The sequence below is a fragment of the Capricornis sumatraensis genome, chromosome 3 (assembly GCF_032405125.1).
Source record: "Capricornis sumatraensis isolate serow.1 chromosome 3, serow.2, whole genome shotgun sequence".
Taxonomy (NCBI): domain Eukaryota; kingdom Metazoa; phylum Chordata; class Mammalia; order Artiodactyla; family Bovidae; genus Capricornis; species Capricornis sumatraensis.
Window position 1 is genome coordinate 20,563,283 of NC_091071.1, and position 19,161 is coordinate 20,582,443.

General features: G+C 47.7%; 1 protein-coding gene across 2 annotated transcripts in view; it reads right to left on the minus strand.

The window, feature by feature from the left end:
- Positions 1-18,849, minus strand: part of PRKCB (protein kinase C beta) — a 374,584-nt gene extending 355,735 nt beyond the window's left edge. For both annotated transcript variants that reach the window (XM_068969543.1, XM_068969542.1), the window contains exons 1-2: positions 18,677-18,849; positions 17,641-17,672 (exon numbers count right to left, since the gene is read on the minus strand). In XM_068969543.1, the coding sequence (XP_068825644.1) occupies positions 17,641-17,672; positions 18,677-18,849 (205 nt within the window). The remainder of the gene's footprint in view (positions 1-17,640; positions 17,673-18,676) is intronic.
- Between the last annotated feature and the right edge of the window lie 312 nt (positions 18,850-19,161).

Sequence of the window (19,161 nt, forward strand, 5' to 3'; positions counted from 1 at the left end):
CACAAGGTTACTAATACTCAAGGAGACAGGATTTGGAATGTCTCTAAGAGACACCTGGAAGCAGGCTGTGGACCCCACAGAGGATCCCCTAGACCCTCTTCACACCTGCAGGATCAGGGCACTAGTTCCCTCAGAAGGCCAAGGGTTCAGAGTCCTCCCTAGGACTCCTCCCTTGAAGAAGAAAGCTGCCTTAGGCTTCCCTGGCGGCTTGGTGGTCAAGAATCCACCTGCCAATGCAGGAGACATGGGTTCGATCCCTGGTCCAGAGAGAACCCACATGCCGTGGAGCAACGAAGCCCAAGCTCCACAACTGCTGAGCCGGTGTGCCTGAAACCTGTGCTCTCCAACAAGAGAAGCCCACAGATGCAGTGAGAGCGTAGCCCCCACCCGCTGCAACTAGAGAAAACCCCACGCAGAAACAAAGACCCAGCACAGCCTCAAGTGAATAAGTAATTTGAAAAAGAAGAAGCAAGCCACCTTGCCCAGGGTAATTCCAGCTCCCCAAGAGCAGCCCACAGCCAGTGCCCACTGGGTGCAGATCCCACTGTCCCATTTCTGAAGGACCATCACAGCTCCAGCCACCAGACTGGCTTCGGCCTCTATTACAACAACTGCACTGCCATTCAACTTCTCCCTTTTCTGCTGCCCTCCCTCCCTTACAGACGTTGTTCCCAAGAGCTCCTCCTCCTATAAGCCACCTGTCTGCAAATCTCCGTCTCTGAAGACAAAGCTGCAATGACACTGGCCAGGGTCACAGGAGGACATTTAAGTAAAAATGGTTCCTTTAGGATATTTGTCAAAGATGTTTTTGAGAACTGTTTTTCAGAACTAACATTTAAGGAGTTTTTTTGCATTCCAGGTCTCATTCAATCCACACGGCATCCTGGGAGGTGGGCTCTGTGTTGTTACCTCCATTTCACAGATGAGGAAACCAGAGATTCGAGGGGTTAAGAAAGGCACCCAAGCCCTCACATGTGATCAGTGGAGGGGCTGAGGTCTGAACTCAAGACCTAGTCCTCATCCCACTCCACTGAAGCTCTGTGATCACATGGGCCACATGGAATGACACGGATTCACTCACTTCTGTCTCCTTCTCAAGTCTCTCCCTCCTCAATGGCAGAGGCCTCGTGTTATGGATCTTAAGTACTTAGTGTAGTGCCAAGTCCACAGCAGGAGCCGGGTGGTAGTAATGTGACAATATTTGGTGGTATACTCAGTAGTGATGGTGGTAGCAGTCAGCGCTTTGTGTGCACTAAGCCCTGGGCTATGCCCTTTACATAAAGCATTTGGCCCTTTCATTTCTCTGTGACTTGAGTCCTTTTATGATGTCTAAGTGGTGAGTGGGCTTTCCTGGTGGCTCAGCAGTAAAGAGCCCGCCTACCAATGCAGGAGATGCAGGTTTGATCCCTGGGTCTGGAACATCCCTGGGAGAAGGAAATGGCAACCCACTCCAGTATTCTTGCCTGGGAAATCCCATGGACAGAGGAGCCTGGCAGACAACAGTCCATGGGGTCCCAGAGACAGACACGACGCAGCAACTAAACAACAGCAAAGCTCACTTGGGACCCACCACAGATTCAAGTTCAGTCTGGCAGATGTGCACTGTGCTGGAGCTAAGGAGCCATGAGGGCCAGTGAGACTGGCCTGGTAGGGTTCCCCAAAATGCCACACAGTCTTTGTGGCTTTTCCCATCAAGAGGAAGAGGCGCTTCCCCTTTTCTTTCTTCCTTTATTTCTCGGGTGGGCTTGTTATCTGCTTTCACTAAGAGAATATGGGAGAAGTGCCACTGTGCAAGTTCTGAGCCTAAACTTCAAGAGGCCCTGCAACCACTTCTCATGCACTGGGAATGCACCCACCACCATGTGGCCGAGCTCAGGCCAGCCTGCTGAAGATGAGACCACCTCGAGAAAACCCTCAGGTGTCTAGGTGTGCCTGCTCAGGCCCCAGACACAAAAAGCCAATCCTTGCCTAGACCAGAAGGACCGCCCAGCTGAGCCCAGCCCAAATTACTGACCCACAGAAACATGAGCTAAATAAAATGGTGGTGGTGTGAAGCCACTAAGGACTGGTTTGTTAAACACCAGATAATTGTGTCCAGTCAAATATCCAAAAGTAGAACCACCAAAGGATTCTTCCATAGGAGAGATGACGAATGAGCAAAAGACTTTTCCAAAGAAGTAACTGAGTGAGCTCATCTCTGACTCAAACCACAGTGTTTGCAATGTCCACTGGCAACCAGAAGCGGCAAGAATTCTGACTGGCTAGAAAACTGGAAATTCTGACAAGAACCAGATTGTTCTACTAGCTAAAAGCAAAAAAAGAGCATCTCTTTATTTCATCCTTAGCAACACAAACAGACTGTGTTCTCCTCCAAACATCCCCTCCTGTGTTTGATGAGATAAAGAGGTCTAGCATTTCACTTCTCAGGTTTAAAGGAGTCAAGTTAGAGGTAAAATCAAATGCACCAGCTCCAAGGAAGTCAAAGGAAACCACGGCTCTGGGGGCTTGAGGAGGGTTCGCTGTTTCTCAGCAGGCACCCATTTGCTTTTACTCCCGAGCTAGTCGACACATCCCAGGACCCCCTGAGGTTGATGCACCCCTGTGGCCCAAGCTCCAGCCAAGAGAATGTGAGCAGAAGCAATACGTGTCCCTTCCAGGCTGAAGTGGCTGTGAAATGAGTGTGCTTTCTCATATTCCCTTTCCCCATCCTCCTGCCCAGTGGCAAGTGACCTGGGCGCCTGGGAGGGAGGCTGCCTGACCAGGATCGCCTGCAGTGGATCTGTGCCATGAGTGAGAAATAAATGCTTCCCGTCAAGCCACAGAGGTGTCAGGGCTTATCTGTTACAGCAGCTTTCACAGACTCTGACTAATACCTTAGCAAAGAGAGAATGTTTTAAATGCAAGCCTGAAAAGTAGTTTATGAGCTCAAGTTCTCCTGGTAATAACAGAGCCACATTACTGGGTGGGAAAACTGTCAGGATGCCCTGGCTTCCTTGTTCTACAGTTTGCAATGGATGGGCAACATTGAAATGAAAAGCAGATGTCCCCCCAAGAAGGCAAACGGCACCATCCCTCTGTGGTTGACTCCAGAAGGTGCTTGTCTCCTCTACAGATTTCACTTCTGTGTGTAGAACTGAAAAAGTCCCCACTAACATTTCTCAGATTCTCAGTGACTTAAAGCTCTGTGCTTTTTTTGGCTGCATCACATGACTTGTGGGATCTTATTTCCCCAACCAGGGCTTGAACCCATGTCCTCAGCAGTGAAAGGGCAGAGTCCTAACCACTAGACCACCAGGAAATCCCCAAAGCTCAATGTTTTTTAAATGTTTTTGTTGAAGTGTAATATCATAAGAGAAGATGGGTACAAGTCTGCAGCTCAATGCATGGTCATAATCTGAACCCACCGTGTAACCAGTGCCCAGATCAAGAAACAACATCGCCCATACCCTGGTGTCCCCTCTTAGTCCCCACCAGTCTTCCTATAGGTAATCACCATCCGAACTGCTATCACCTATGATTACTACAGATGATTACTTTCATCTGTTCCTGCACTTCAAGTACATGGAATTCCACAGAACGTACTCGTGTGCATCTGGCGTTTTTTGCTAGTCATCCATGTCGTATACAGCTGGCGTTTACTCACTCTCATCACTGTACAGTATTCCACTGTGCACTGCTGATGGCCATTTTAGTAGCTTCCAGTTTATATACTGTTAAAGGAAATTATTGTCACTCTAGCCTACCAGGGTCCTAAAGTCAGGGACTTCAGCAGAGAAACTCTTTGTCTTTACCAAGAAAGATGGCCAAAGCTGAGGTTAAGACTGAAGCATTCACATACTTCTGAAAATCACTCCTCAATAGGCTTTAATGAGGACAATTTTTGTTGTTGTTCAAACAAAAATGATCAGAGGTTGTAAACCAGGAAGTGATGCGCTCTTTAGGAAAACTGTAGATTAAGCGACAGCAAATAAAACCCAAATCAAATGACTCCCTCAGTGGACTTATGTTCCCCATACCATGCATTTAAGAGGCATCTATCTACGAGTACACACCATGTGCCAGGTATGGATCTGAGTGCTCTAGGAACAGCAGGGAGTGAGAGATCGAGTCCCACCTCTCTGGAAACTTATATTCTAGTGGGGAAGACAAACACTAAACAGTCAAATAAACATACAATTAGAATATGGAGGGGCTTCTGTGGTGGTCCGGTGGTTAAGAATCTATCTTCTAACGCAGGGGACACAGGTTCAATCCTTGGTCAGGGGACTATTAATAAGATTCCACATGCCGTGGAGCAACTAAGCTCACACACAGCAACTACTGAGCCCCTATGTATCACAGCTAGAAAGAAGCTTGGGTGCCGCAAGGGAGGCCACACAAGATGCAACTAGAACCTGATGCAGCTAAATAAATAAATGTCTATTTTTTTCTTAGAAAATGTGAAAGTGACAAGGGGTTATGAGATTGTACCAGGGGAGAACCTGATTTGGAAGATCAAGGAAGGCTTCTCTGAAGAAGTTCAGCTGAACTAAATTCTGAACAATGAGTAGGAGGGTAGTGGGGTCAGAGGAGAGGGGAGAGCGATTCAGGCTCAAGATGGAGCAGGTGCAAAAGCCCTGGGCTGGGCAGAGCTGTGTCATACTGAACAAGACCAGCTGGGGTCTTCAGCTAGAAAGCGAAATGCAAGTTGCAGTGTGGTTCAAAGAGAGGCGTGTGAAGGCCCAGAGAAGGCAGTTTATCATCTTGTTGGGAGGCAAGATGAATGCTCCCGAGTCAAGGACATGATGCAAGAATGAAGGTGCTTACATGTCATGAGCACTCAGGGAAACCAACAGTGGATTTGAGGGTGGAGCCTCAGCTGCGGTCAGAGAGGCGATTTGAACGTGGCTGAGCTCAGCGCTCTCCGTGCTAGCTTCCACATGCTTATATTCTAGTGGGGAAGACAAACACTAAACAGTCAAATAAACATACAGTTAGAATACGGAGGGGCTTCTGTGGTGGGTCAGTGGTTAAGAATCTATCTTGTAACGCAGGGGATACAGGTTCGATCCTTGGTCAGGGAATCTTAAGGATGCTGACTTAATCCTGGAACAACGAAGAGCAAGCCACCAAAATGGAAAATGGTCCTTCCCCACCCTATATGCCAATGCTGCTTCCCAAAGAATAATGTTGCCCCAGATAGAACTATTAATACCTCCAACCATACATTTTTCCAGGCACATAAAAAAATTCAGATAACTATCAAAATTCTCCTTTGCCACATTGCCTAAACTCTAAAGAATGGACCCCACCTTTAGGGAGGGAAGGTCTTCAAAATAGGGCTATTCCATAAGAATCAGCACCCCCCCCATCACATCAAGAGAAGAGATAGTCCTGCAGACCTCACCCTCTATCTTCACCCACATTATATAGGAGTCTTCTTCAAAGGGCGTGGTAGACATCCCACCCACAGCCTAAAGGGACCCCCAAATTTTAAAGGGAAACTGGTCCAAAATCTATTTGAAGTTGAAATGCCATCAACATGTTTTCAAATTGAGGCAGCAGGTGAGGCAATCACAGATTTCAATTCAATTCAATTTCAGTTTCAATTCTGAGGTTTGCCACCAATGAAAGCACTGAAAGCCAGGAAGCTAGCCCGGAGAGCACTGAGCTCAGCCACGTTCAAATCGCCTCTCTGACCGCAGCTGAGGCTCCACCCTCAAATCCACTGTTGGTTTCCCCAAGTGCTCTTGACCATGACGTGTAAGCACCTTCATTCTTGCATCATGTCCTTGACTCAGGAGCATTCATCTTGCCTCCCAACAAGATGATAAACTGAGTTCAGGACAAGACAGAGTCCAGCCATGGAAATAATGGAATCAACTGTGTTGATCAAGTACTTACTGTGTATCAGCAAGGAGCTCAGGAAACACCGGCCACAAGTCCTATAAACTAGGTTCTAATGACAGCCTTTGACCTCTGAAAAAACCAAAAGCTCAAAGAGCTTCAGCAACATGATCAAGGTCCCATATGTGTGTACTCATTCGCTCCGTCGTGTCCAACTCTTTGCGACCCCATGGACTGTAGCCTGCCAGCTTCCCTGTCTGTGGAATTGTCCAGGTAAAAGCGGGTTGCCATTTCCTACTCCAGGTGATCTTTCCAACCCCAGGGATCAAAGCTGCATCTCTTGCATCTCCTGCATTGCCAGGCAGATTCTTTACCACTGGGCCACCTGGGAAGCCCACTATAAGAAGCCAAGACTTAGGAACTTCCCAGTGGTTAAGTCTCTGTGCTTCCAATGCAGGGGGCATGGGTTCCATCCCTGGGTGGAGAACTGAGATCGCATGTGCCACCCGGCAGAAAAAAAAAGAAGCCAAAATTTACATCGACGCCATCCTGTCTCCAAAGCACAAATCCTTTATCTCCAGTGGAACATGTGCTCAATAAACACGAGCTGGGTGCGTGAGAACAGGAGAGAAGGAGAAAAGGAGTAGGAGGATTCCTTCTAGAGACAACATCATTCTGTGGCCTTCTATGATTAAAGATGCAGTGAAGAGTGATATCCCTATTGTTAGAACCATAAAAATAACCCAGTAACCACCTCCCAAAATAGAATCATCAATATGACTGACACGAAAATCCAAATGTCTCTTTAGGATGTGAAAAATAGCAGCAGCCCCTCCACGCTCTGGGAACAACCCCCCCACACACACACCCCCACCCATCAACACCAGCACTGCTTCTAAATGGTCATTTCAGTTTCTCTTATCTGACCTCCAACCCCACCAGCCTGGAATTTCAGGAACTGAGTCACAGCAATTACGGTTTCAGAATACATCTCATTCTCTTTTTTGAACATTTGGCCATCTCACTCACCCCCACACATCCCACTCTACAGCAATGACAACAGTCACTTCCTAGTCACTATGCTCCCTCACAAGGTCCAGACACCCCCCCCCAGCCCCCCACATGACGCTGCCCTCCCACCAGCTCCTCCTGCACACACACCCCCCACTTCCTGTTCCCGCAGGAGCCCTGTTCACTCTTCCAGGGCTTACCGTTGCTCTCCTCTGCCCAAAACACCCACCCTAGCCCCCAAACCCCTGTCAATCTGGGAACTCCCACTCCTGCTGGAAGATTGTTCCCAAATGTCAGCTCCAGTGTGGAATCTTCTCCTCTCCTCCCAGGAGTATGGATGTCATTCAAAGCCTTTTCACACCCTTGGTGTAATACTTCACATTTATGTACCGGAAGTAACTGGTCCTGCTGTTCTCCTCTCCCCTCCAAAGACCAGAGAGATTTCAAGGGCAAGCACAGTGTCTTCTTTCTTTCCAAAGCCCATAGTGCAACCTGATATTATACAATGTATTTCTTCTAAGTTACTTAATTGCTGTTCTTCTAAGAAACGTCCCTGAGGGCAGCGGCTCTGGCTCCTTTACTGCTCCTTTAGTTTTAGTTCCCAGCACAGTACCCACGGAAGGCACTCAATAAATATCTACTGAATGAATGGACAGATGGACAGATGGATGGGGAAATGGCTGGATGGATAGATGGATGGAGGATGGAATGGAAAAACAGCTGGGTGGATAGACGAATGGATTGGTGGGTGAATGGGTAGATGGATAGGTGTGAAAGTGAAAGTGAAAGTCAGTCTTTTCCGACTCTCTGCAACCCTATGGAGTATACAGTCCATGGAATTCTCCAGGCCAGAATTCTGGAGTGGGCAGCCTTTCCCTTCTGCAGGGGATCTTCCCAATCCAGGGATCAAACCCAGGTCTCCCACATTGCAGGTGGATTCTTTACCAGCTGACCCACAAGGGAAGCCCAAGAATACTGGAGTGGGTAGCCTATCCCTGCTCCAGCAGATCTTCCTGATCCAGGAACTGAACCAGGGTCTCCTGCATTGCAGGTGAACTCTTTACCAACTGAGCCATCAGGATAGGTGTATAAAGGCAGGATCATATTTCACCAGCCCAGGGTCACAAGGCCATGGAAAGACAAAGCCAGGATAGGAAATTGTGTCTGTTTGATTTCTGAGCCTTCACTAGCAAGTCCAATTTTCACTGCCTATCTAGAGACCCAAAGTTTGGTTAACTGGGCAGTGGCAAGGTGAAAGAAGAGTCTAGAATTTCCCCTAGGAACATTGTTACTGTTGAGCAAAGTTAATTTCTGTTTACTAAGCGAATGCCAAGACTCAATAAGGAGGATCAGAACCCTCCTAGTCTGGATCAAAGTTCCCCTTATGACCCAGTAAGACAAATTTTTGTGTATGGGCTACAGGGGAAAGAGACATCCAAAAGACATAAACAAGCAAGCAAAGGACAATTACTAGGGCTGACATATATACACTACCGTGTGTAAAATAGATAGCTAGGGGCAACGTGCAATATAGCACAGGGAACTCAGCTGGCTGCTCTGTGATGACCTAGAGGGGCGGGATGGGGAAGAGGGTGGGAGGGAGGTCTAAAAGGGAGAGGATACACACACACACACACACACACACACACACACACACACAGCTGATTCTGTCTGTTGTACAGCAGAAAGCAACACAACACTATAAAGCGACCATGTGTGTACGCTAAGTCACTTCAGTCATTGTCCGACTCTTGCCAATCATACCGACCGTAGCTTGCCAGGCCCCCTCTGTCCATGGGAGTCTCCATGTAAGAATATTGGAGTGAGTTGCCATTTCCTCCTCCAGGGCATCTCCCCAACTCAGGGACTGAATCCGCATCTCATGTCTCCTGCATTGGCAGGTGGGTTCTTTACCACTAGTGCCACCTGGGAAGCCCCATAAAACCACTATACCCTTATTTAAAAATTAAAGAAAGAAAGTAAAAAAGAAAAGGTAGCAACAACGGCAACGATAACAACAGTAACATTAATAAAGGCTATCATCCTGAATAAAGGCTATCATCTCTTCCAGACACTGTCACAGTCTGAACTGCTGTGCCTTTCAATTCTGTGCAACACAGCTTCCCTGCAACACCAAACATTTCTGGGAAGACACTGAAACCCCCCCTTCCTGACTCACAAGGAGGAAGAGCCAGTAAGAAATGAGGCCCAGAGGTAGAACAGCATGAGGCTCAACATTAGTTAAAAGTGGATTACAGGTAGAAACTAATACACCTGTATGTTTCTATAATTCCCTGTAGCCCCTTTATTTAAAAAAAAAAAACACTTGCAAAGGACTCAGATTTGTATGAGAGAGACTGAGACTTTCTTCTTGAAGCAATCAGAAAGATGGAAAGAGAACCGACAAAGGATCTTCCTCTACATGTGAGTCAATGCTGCTTTTTGTGAAATTACTTAAAAATTATCTTCCCAACAAGAGAAAACACACCGTCCAAGCCAATGGGACGAAGCAGCAATGGGAAACCAGTCATGGACCCAGGGTGAGGAAGGTATTCAGCAGCAAATGCAAGTAATCTTGTGCCCCTGAAAACTGGCTTTTAGCGCACCAATGTCTTTCACTGATAGCTTTTGCTTGCTCTCTCTCTCTTTAATTGAAACATAGTTGATTTCCAATGTTCAGTTAGTTTCTGGTGTACAGCAGAGCGACTCAGTCGCACACTTCTCTATCTTGTAATGAACTGGAAAGAATCTCTGTGTGTACACACACACACACACACACACGTATAATTGCTCTGTTCTCAGTCTGTTGCCTCAGACTTGCCCCTCCATCTCTGAAATGGTGATTTTTCTCCTTTAGAACAACCTCAAACGGCAATCCCTGAACACAAAGGAAGCCAGCTCATCACCTGAGTTATTAGCTAAGAGGAGACAACGTTCTCTGTCTGTCAAACTGAGAGAGAAGCCATCTTAACGTGATTGTCTAATTCTACTCAATATTCACCGTACTTGCAACCACGGCACAAATAGATTCAGGGCGTCTCCACAGAATGTCACAGAGATAAGACCTCCTGTGTATCTTTATCTAGGATATGAGCAGCTTCACAATACAGATTTTTTTTAGCTCCAGTTCCTTGACAACTCAGACTTTCTCAGATTACCTCAAAGAATGAGAAGTTGTTTTGATTTTTAATTCCCTGACTCCATCCCAACTGTTACATAGGTTAGCATCCCCTGCACGCCCACACAGCACACTGAACATCCCCTTCAGAGTCCTTAACAAGAGAGAAGTTTTTTATTGGAGTATAATTGCTTTGCAATGGTGTGTTAGTTTCTGCTGCACAATGAAGTGTGGACGCAGTGTGGAAGCAGCTATATGTAGACACAGATCCCCTCCCTCTGGACCTCCCTCCCACCCACCCCCGTGTCAGCCCTCTAGGTCTTCACAGAGCACCGTGCTGCACTTCCTGTCCTTTCCAGCAGGTTCCCGCTAGCTATTTTACGCAAAGCAGTGCATATAAGCCAGTCAGTCTCCCAAGTTGTCCCGCCCTCTCCTTTCCCCTCCTCTTTGCCCACATGTTTGTTCTTTCATCTGTATCTCTATTCCTGCCCTGGAAACAGGTTCATCTTTACCGTTTTTCTAGACACCACATGTATGCATTAATATATGATACGTTTTTCTAACAAGAGTGAAATTAAATATTGCTGCAATGATTTGTATCGACAGAGTGTCTTATCTCTCCCATTACACTGGAAGCCCCAAGACAATAAGAATCTTCTCAATCTCATTCACCATTGTGCTCCTGCCATCTAACATAATTCCTGACACACGGAGTTTAATGAGTGAATACTTTTTGGAAAGAAGGAAGGATGGCTGGATGGATGGATAAATGGATGGATGTGGTAAACAGACAAATTTCCCACCAGATTTCCAAGCATTCATCACACTGCCAAATGCCACCTGTAAACACTCTGGATTTTGTATATGCTATTAAAAGGTCAACAGTCTATCACACAATTTTTTTTTTACTTTTGTACTACTTTATTTTTTAACCATGTGTGTTTCAAACAATCCCCCCCCCCATAAAGATAAGTGTCTAAAAAAGAAAGATGAGAAGGACACAAGGTTGCTATTTCCCTGGGGTCTCTCTGGATCCATTCTGATGGGGACCAGTGAGGCCTCATCTGTTTCTGGTATGTGTCTTTAGAACATAAGTAAGTGCTGGACCAAGTGGTAAGCAGGGCCTCCTTCCCACCTCATCACCAAATCCCCTTCTCACCTGCCTCTTTTCTAATTTTATCCATTTTCTTATCTTTTGTCAGTTTTTATGTCCTCTTTTCTTTTAAATTTAATCTTAAATTTGGTATTTCATATTAACAGTTAGGAGTTGACAAAGTTAAGTTAAATGCGCTCACATTTGCTGTTCAGTTGCTCAGACACATCTGACTCTTTGTGACCCCAGGGACTGCAGCACGCCAGGCTTCCCTGTCCATCCCCATCTCCCAGAGTCTGCTCACATTAGGATTACTGTGAAACCTATTGCTAGGGTCTAAGGCAGCTCTATCCAACAGAACTTTCTGCGAAGCATTATACAATTTCAATGGAGACACGGGATGAGTGAAGTCAAAGAATCCTTGCAATTAGATCAAATGCCAAGAATGATAAGGGACCAAACTTTTGAAAACATCAGCCACAGATAATGAAATTCTCAGCTGGTTCCCCTCTCCAACCCAGGAATTAATTGGACTGCAAAGACAAAAGACCAGAGGATTAAAATTGTACTTAATAATTTAACTACTTGTAGCTGAAAAGCATCCAAAGGAGATGCATGTTATCAAAATTGTGATATACTGGTCTATTTATGTGTATATGCACATGTGTGTGTACCTGTGTGCATGTGTAGAGAGAGACAGAGATAGAAACAAAAAGATAGGGAGAAAGAGACAGAGGCAGAGGAAAGAGACCCCAACAGCAAGAACATGTAGAAATTATTTTCAAACCTTCAATTTATCTTTTGACCAGTTAAGTTCTCTGAATCTTTTTCTTTACTGACCCAAATACACCATAAGCATGCTACATCTGCTTCCGGGCAGTACTTGGAGTATCACTGGTACTCAGAAATAATATATTTTTTAATGAGTTTCTAATAACCGGTATATCATATCAACTAGATTTTCAAAGGTCATATTTTCCATATTTACTTAGAAAGGCATTCTGTTGCCCAGTGACCAAGCTTCAAGCTCTCCCTGAGTGCTCTACAGCTCAAAATGAATCAGCTGCTGAATTTTCAACAAATCAACCTTTCTTCTTGTTCAGATTCAACGTTAATCTGCCCTTAAAATTTTTTACTTCATTTGGGACTTTGAGCCCCAAATCCCATTTCAGGTGGAAAAAAATTAAAAGTCAAACCAACAAACACAAATTCTAAAAGCCCGTGCCTTTTATCCACCTGGGACCCCTAGAACACACTCAGAAGAAGCCAAGAGATAAGCGGAGTCTCACTCACAGGCCTCTGGGATCTGCCCCTGGGAAGGGAGAGAAGTGGAATAATAGAGGCTCCAGTAACCTGTAGCCTGACATGTGACTGTACACACAAAAAAGGCCGTCTTGGTACTTCCCTGGTGGCCCAGCGGTTAAAACTCCATGCTTCCAATCCAGGGGGTGCATGTTCAATCCCTGGTCAGGGACCTAAGGATCCCACGTGCTGCATAGCATGGCCAAAAATAGGGGGGCCCTATTAATGATTTTACTGAGAAAGTTCAATGTGAAATTGAAAATATCATAAGTTCCTAGGGACAAAATATGCCAAAAATAAAATGAACGTTTGATTCATCTTTGTTGTTTTTAAAAAGTACATATTCTAATTTCTATGTGCTAACTACAGACTAAAATAAACTTGAATCCTATAAAGTCAATGTTGATGAAACCAGCAATGACTGGATTCATGAAATACTTTGGGGATTTTTAAGAATAATGTCTTATTATAAGGTTTTAAAAAAGCAAAGGGAACTATATTCAATATCCTGTGATAAACTATAATGGAAAAGAATATTTAAAAAAGAATGTCTATATGTGTGTAACTGAGTCACTTTACAGCAGAGATTTGCACAACACTGTACATCATCTGTACTTCAATAAAAAATAAAACTTAAAAAAGAAGGCTTAAAAACATGTTTTCTAATCTATGCAGGAAAGGGAACAGCTGGTTTATTCATTATAATCATCAATGCTAGGTTTTCATAGTCAGAAAATTAGTGCAGTGGGGTTTTTCTCGCGAGTCCATGGCAAGTTTAGATTTTTCTCACAAGAAGGGTGAGAAAATATAATCTAAGCAAGCTGGCTGTCTGGGGCCAGACTCACTGGTGTCACCTGAAGTCTACAAAGAAACATACCTAAGAAGAAAACCCACCTAAATACATGAAAGTCACATAGTCATTTAATGAGTTTCTGAATTAACTCTGTCCCCTTCTGACACAGTTCCCTACAGCTAAATAAGTAATAATTATCATCTAACTTCGAATTATTGACAGTGATATTTCTCTTGTACCACTTCATTACTTTTCACCATAACCCTATAAGGTAGGTACCATCAGCCCATTTCACAGCTAAGCAAACTGAGGCCACGACATATGGAAGACTTGCCTGATTTCACACTGTTGTAGGTGGCAGAGCATAGATTCAAACCCAGTTCTTTCTGACTCCAACTACATGCTAGGAATTCTAAATCTCTGTATTTTATTGTCTCCCTATTTCTAATGATGTCACTTCCTTTAAAAAAAATTTTTTTTTCCTTCTCTGCCAAACTGCAAAAGCTTCTTGGGGTAAAAGCCTAATTCCACCCAAAGCCTTGTCTTAATTACAACTAAGGCACAAACGGCAGGTCTGCAGCTCCTCTAAAGAATGCTACAGAGACAAGTCTGCCTTGCTTATCTGAGGGGTCTTATTTCTTATTCAGAATTTAGGCAGTTTCATAATAGAGATTCTCAGCTCCTGTCCCCTGTCACCAGAGACATTCTTAAACTACCTCACCGAGAATGCTTTTATAGAAAATACAGAGAGTGGAAACAAAATGGGAGAAATTATGTGGCAGCCACTCTAGATTTTTGTACAAAAGCAAGAAAATCTATTCTTCAGCTCCCTGAGCACACACAAATTTACAGTTTTCCATGGTTTATGGACTTTCCATCCTAGCATCCCCAATTTCCATGGCAGCACCATGAAGCCTGGGGCTCAGTGGTTTCCTTGCCTTATGATCATCCTACACACCTCCTACCCAAGAATGGCAGAGGCTGGATCCCCAGTCCCTTCTGTTTTTGAGATGGGAAAACCCCCACCCTAGCTTTTAGCTGGGAATAGGGCTACCTGAAATTAACATGGCATTTCCCACACACTCCTTTGCAGCAGGGTGCGGGTATGTGATTAAGTTCTAGCTAATAGCATTCAGGCAGAAGTATAAGAGGCAACTTCCAGGACAGTGAACATGTGTCTGTCCTTCGCCTTCCTTTACCATTCCTCCCACCGTTGGCTGAAATAAGGATGTGAAGACTGGACAGTCCAGCATCCTTCTTGAACTATGAGACAATTTTCACTTCTGGGATTGTAGAGTGGAAAACTGAAATGAACACAGGACCCTGGCCTTTGGACTTCTGACTTTGGTGACAGAATAAAACCTTAGGCATTTTCTATGCAATGCTGATCCCATTTTAATTAGATTCACCCTGAGGAAACACGCAGTGCTGAAAACGCTTGAATAAGGAATAGCTCTGAGATTCCAAAATTAGTCCCAGGTAATTCTGAGCATATCTGACAACAATCTTAAGTAAGAAATAAGCGTTAGTTGCTCAGCCATGTCCAACTCTTTGCAACCCCATGGACTGTAGCTCACCAGGATACTCTGTCCTTGAAAATCTCCAGGCAAGAATACTGGAGTGGGTTGCCATTCCCTTCTTCAGGGGATCTTCCTGACCCAGGGGATCAAACCCAGGTTTCCTGCCTTGCAGGCAGATTCTTGACTGAGCCACCAAGGGAGCCCCAGGATAAGAGGATAATCTTACCCTTTCCTCAATATCCCTCAGCATGAAGTCCCAAACAACTCAATTTCAAGGGCTGTCAAATTGCCCTTCCCCTCTCTTGCTCCTTCCCATCCAGCCCAGTTGGAATATATGAGCAAAGCAGCAACATGAGGTGACCACATGTTCACCGCTGGATTTTGACTATCAAATGGCAGCTGGTTTCATAGCAAAGTAACCCTGCAACCCAGTCTCCTCTTACACAAAGCTGCCCCACCACTAGGTTAGTTTGGAGACAATCCTAGGAGATGATATCTTCTGAGTGCTTCGTCTGCGCTGAGCTCTGGTCCAAGCATCTTACATACTGTTAACAACTTGGAGCCACTTAGCAATTTTTAAAAGTAGGTATTGTTGTTACTGGACCCATTTTATAAATGAGGAGCCTGAGGTACAAAGAGGCTAAGTAACACAGCTGTGAAGTCTCAGGCCAAGATTCCAAGCCACAGTGAGAGCCTGACAGGCTGTGCACATGCCCACTACCCTGCTGCTGCTGCTGCTGCTGCTACTAAGTCACATCAGTCGTGTCCAACTCTGTGCGACCCCATAGACAGCAGCCCACCAGGCTCCCCTGTCCCTGGGATTCTCCAGGCAAGAACACTGGAGTGGGTTGCCATTTCCTTCTCCAATGCATGAAAGTGAAAGTGAAGTCGCTTAGTCATGTCCAACTCTTCGCGACCCCATGGACTGCAGCCTACCAGGCTTCTCCGTCCATGGGATTTTCCAGGCAAGAGTACTGGAGCGGGTTGCCATTGCCTTCTCCTGCCCACTACCCTACATTGCCTGGAGAGGAGATAAAGAAAAGCGATTTAAAAAAATTAAGCATAGCGACCTCTTAAGCTGCCATATTTCATTAGAAACTTTATTTCTGCCTTAACAGCTGCACCAGAAAATGGTGACCACCGTTCCTTCTTTGAATAAAATGATCTCCCGCTTCAGATGTCTCATTACCTGCATGTTGCAAGCAACGTTCCCACCATTAATAACTGCAGAGCAGGTGGGACGGAAAAGCAGCATAAAAATGTTCAAAAATCACCCCAGACCTCAGCAAGCCACAAAGACAGAAACTGATTCATGAAAGTGGGAGGTAACCTCAAAGATCTACGTGTTCCTGGGCTAAGATACCACTGGCATTCTTGCCTGAGGGGTTAACGTTCTAGAGAACAATCCAACAGTTTGCACCAGGACCAAAATGTTGCCATTTAAAGGGATGTGGGAAATCCTCTCATGCAGTGTGTAAAACTGGGGCTCCAAATCCTGGTAAAGGAAGAGGGGGATGGGGGTCTATGACACTCACCAACTAAGTGGGCTCTGCTCAGATCTCAGGTTAGAGGACACACAAGTCTCAGAAGAAAGCAGTGCCACACTGCAAGCATTCTGTACAACTGACAATGCCACCCACACTCACCAGGGATCACTTCACTTTCTCTGGAGGGTGGAGGTGCTACAACTGAACTGTCAGTCAGTGCTAAGTCACATGTCAGACTCTTTAATATTCAAATGCTTTCTTCCCCTGATCTCTGCCCTGCTCATCTGTCTTGTCCCTAAGACATTCCCCAGAAATGTGACATTTCTCACCAAACTCAGCCATAACTTTGCAGACCAGAGGTTGAAACTCGAATGCCTTACAGGGGCCAAAACTGGGTGAAGCAGGCCCGGTCATGATCGATTGAGACACAATGGTGAATCTGCACCCTGCCTATGAAAACAGCTGCTCTCAGCTCCAAATGGTAGCTCTAAAAAGAAAGTGGGACCAACAGTCAGCAAACTTGAAGCTGCAAAGTCAGATACGTTTGTGAAATCTTCAGTTCTACAATGTTGACATCAAATTAAAAAAATGTTTGACACCCTAAGGGCTAAACAAGACTACAGGTGACTTGGCATCTGGAGAGAGAATCTGCAGCCAGCAACAGCCGAGTCACCCCTAGGCTGGGCATCCCTGGCTAGGGTCAAGGATCTCAGGCCTGATGCAAGGACCCAGGTAACCAATCACTTGGAGTCTTCCTGTACCTAGCTGAAAGAGAGAAAGGGCAATTTAAACCAGGATCTGAGAAGTACTCCATCTGGAACCACTTCTTCAGAGAGGCCAGAGGCCCAGGGGACAATCACAGTAGCCTTTCTAGGGGATATACCATCTGCAGAGGCAGAAGCCACCTGTAGAGACCTCCGTGAGGCAAGGGATGTGGAAAGGCATAAGAGCAGGAATCAGTGGGGAAGGGTTTCCCAGGTGGCGCCAGTGGTCAAGAACCTGCCTGCCAATGCAGGAAAGGTAAGGGACACAGGTTCGATCCTTGGGTGGGGAAGATCCCCTGGAGGCAACCCACTCCAGTGTTCTTGCCTGGAGAATCCCATGGACAGAGGAGCCTGGTGGGGTACAGTCCATGGAGTCGCAAGGAGTTGGACACGACTGAAGCGACTTAGCACTCAGGTGCACACTTATCTGGCGAACTGACCAGGCAGGACAGGTTCACTCTTCAGATAACTGCAGAAGGGAGAAAGGGTGGATACACTTCCTCGGCCAGCTAGGCCTCTCAGCCCCACCAGCCCTTCCTGGATGGAGCATCTCTGCCCCACATACAGCACCCCTTGTATTAATAAGACCTTTCTGTGGTGATGAATTTCTAGTTTGGGAGGTCACTCTGACAGCCGTGGTGCCTTCACTCTGCCTAATTCAGTCCCTTCTAGGAAGTCTTTTTTTACCTTCTCTTTGCACAAATGGGCCAGAACCCCACAGCCTACCTTGGCACTGGAATCCTTGCTTTCCGAAGCCCCTGCAAAGGCAGAAGGAGGCATGTCAGACAGCCGAGGGGCCCAGCCGCCGGTTAGTTCCCCCGCAGAGTCACCCCACTTCCCCTGCCCCTCTGGCCCAGGTGCAACCTCCCAGCCACAGGCGGGTGCCCAAGAGGCTTCCGCCTTTCAGGGGGAGGGGGAAGGTAGGAGTTCAGCGGTAACCTCCATCTCCCCTCAAAAGGCAGAAGAGAGGAGGTTGCGACCACCCGGTGGCGGGGTGGGGGGAGCGTTTCCGTCGTGGTGGGGGCGGAGGGCAGGCAGGAGATCTGCCCACAGAGATGCCCGCGTACCCTCGGAGAAAGAGAAAAGAAAAAGACGCATCGGGAGGGAGACTGGCAGAGCCCCCGCGGCGGTGGTGTTCCTCGGAGGACAGGGAGGAAGAGAGGACTCCCCATGTCCAGAGGGACCGGGAACCGGAGGGTTCCCGCAGTGATGTGCACCGGGAAACAGAGGAGTGGATAGGAGAACCCAGGCCCGCGGGAAGGGGCAGTAAAGAGATAACACAGGGCGCTGCCCTCGGAGACACGGAGGAGGAGGAAAGGATGCCCTGTGCCCGCAGGGAGCTAGAGAGAGGACACTCAGGGCGCTGCCCCCGGAAAGGAGGGAAGGGGAGTGAGGGTGCCTCGAGCCCGGAAGGAGGCGGAGGGACAGGGAACCCCGTGCGAAAGGGCACTAGAGACGCTGCCCTCCCGGGGAGGGACAGCCGTCCGCGCCGCGGCCCCAGGGCGCTCCGAGGCGGCTGGGAGGGAGACAGGGCAGGAGGCACCCCGCGGTCGGCCGTCTGGGACCGGGGGGAGCGGGAAGCCGCAGGACCCGTCCACCCGGCAGTCCAGGGCAGAAGGGTCCGCAGCGGGGAGCTCCGGGGATGCGGGGCTTCTCCTCCCTCAGAGGCGCAGGGCGGAGGGGGGGCGCGGACAAGGGTCCCCGCGCGCGCGGCGCTGCCCTCGGGGCCCCGAGAAGGTGCCCTGCGCCGGCGCGCTCTCACCAGATGAAGTCGGTGCAGTGGCTGCAGAAGGTGGGCTGCTTGAAGAAGCGGGCGGTGAATTTGTGGTTCTTCACCTCGTGCACGTTCTTCTGCCGGAGGGCGCCTTTGCGGGCGAAGCGCACGGTGCTCTCCTCGCCCTCGCTCGGCGGCGGCCCCGCGGCCGGGTCAGCCATCTTGCGCGCGGGGAGCCGGAGCCCGAGAAGTGCCGGTCCGGGGCCGCGGGACCGCGGGCTGCGGGCCCGGGAGGCGCGGAAGGAGGCGGCCGCTCAGGCGCCCGGGGCCGCGGGCGCTTCCTCTGCGCCGGCTCTGGCGGCCGCGGCGCGCGGAGCTGGAGCTGTCACTCGCCCAGCTGCCGCTGTTCGTCCAGCTGCGCTTGGCACCGCTGGCCCCAGCTGCGGGGGAGGGGGGCGGAGCCCCGGCCAGACCCCGCCTCCCTCATTTGCATCGCATCCAGGCCCCGCCCAGCGCCGCCAGCTGCTTTACAT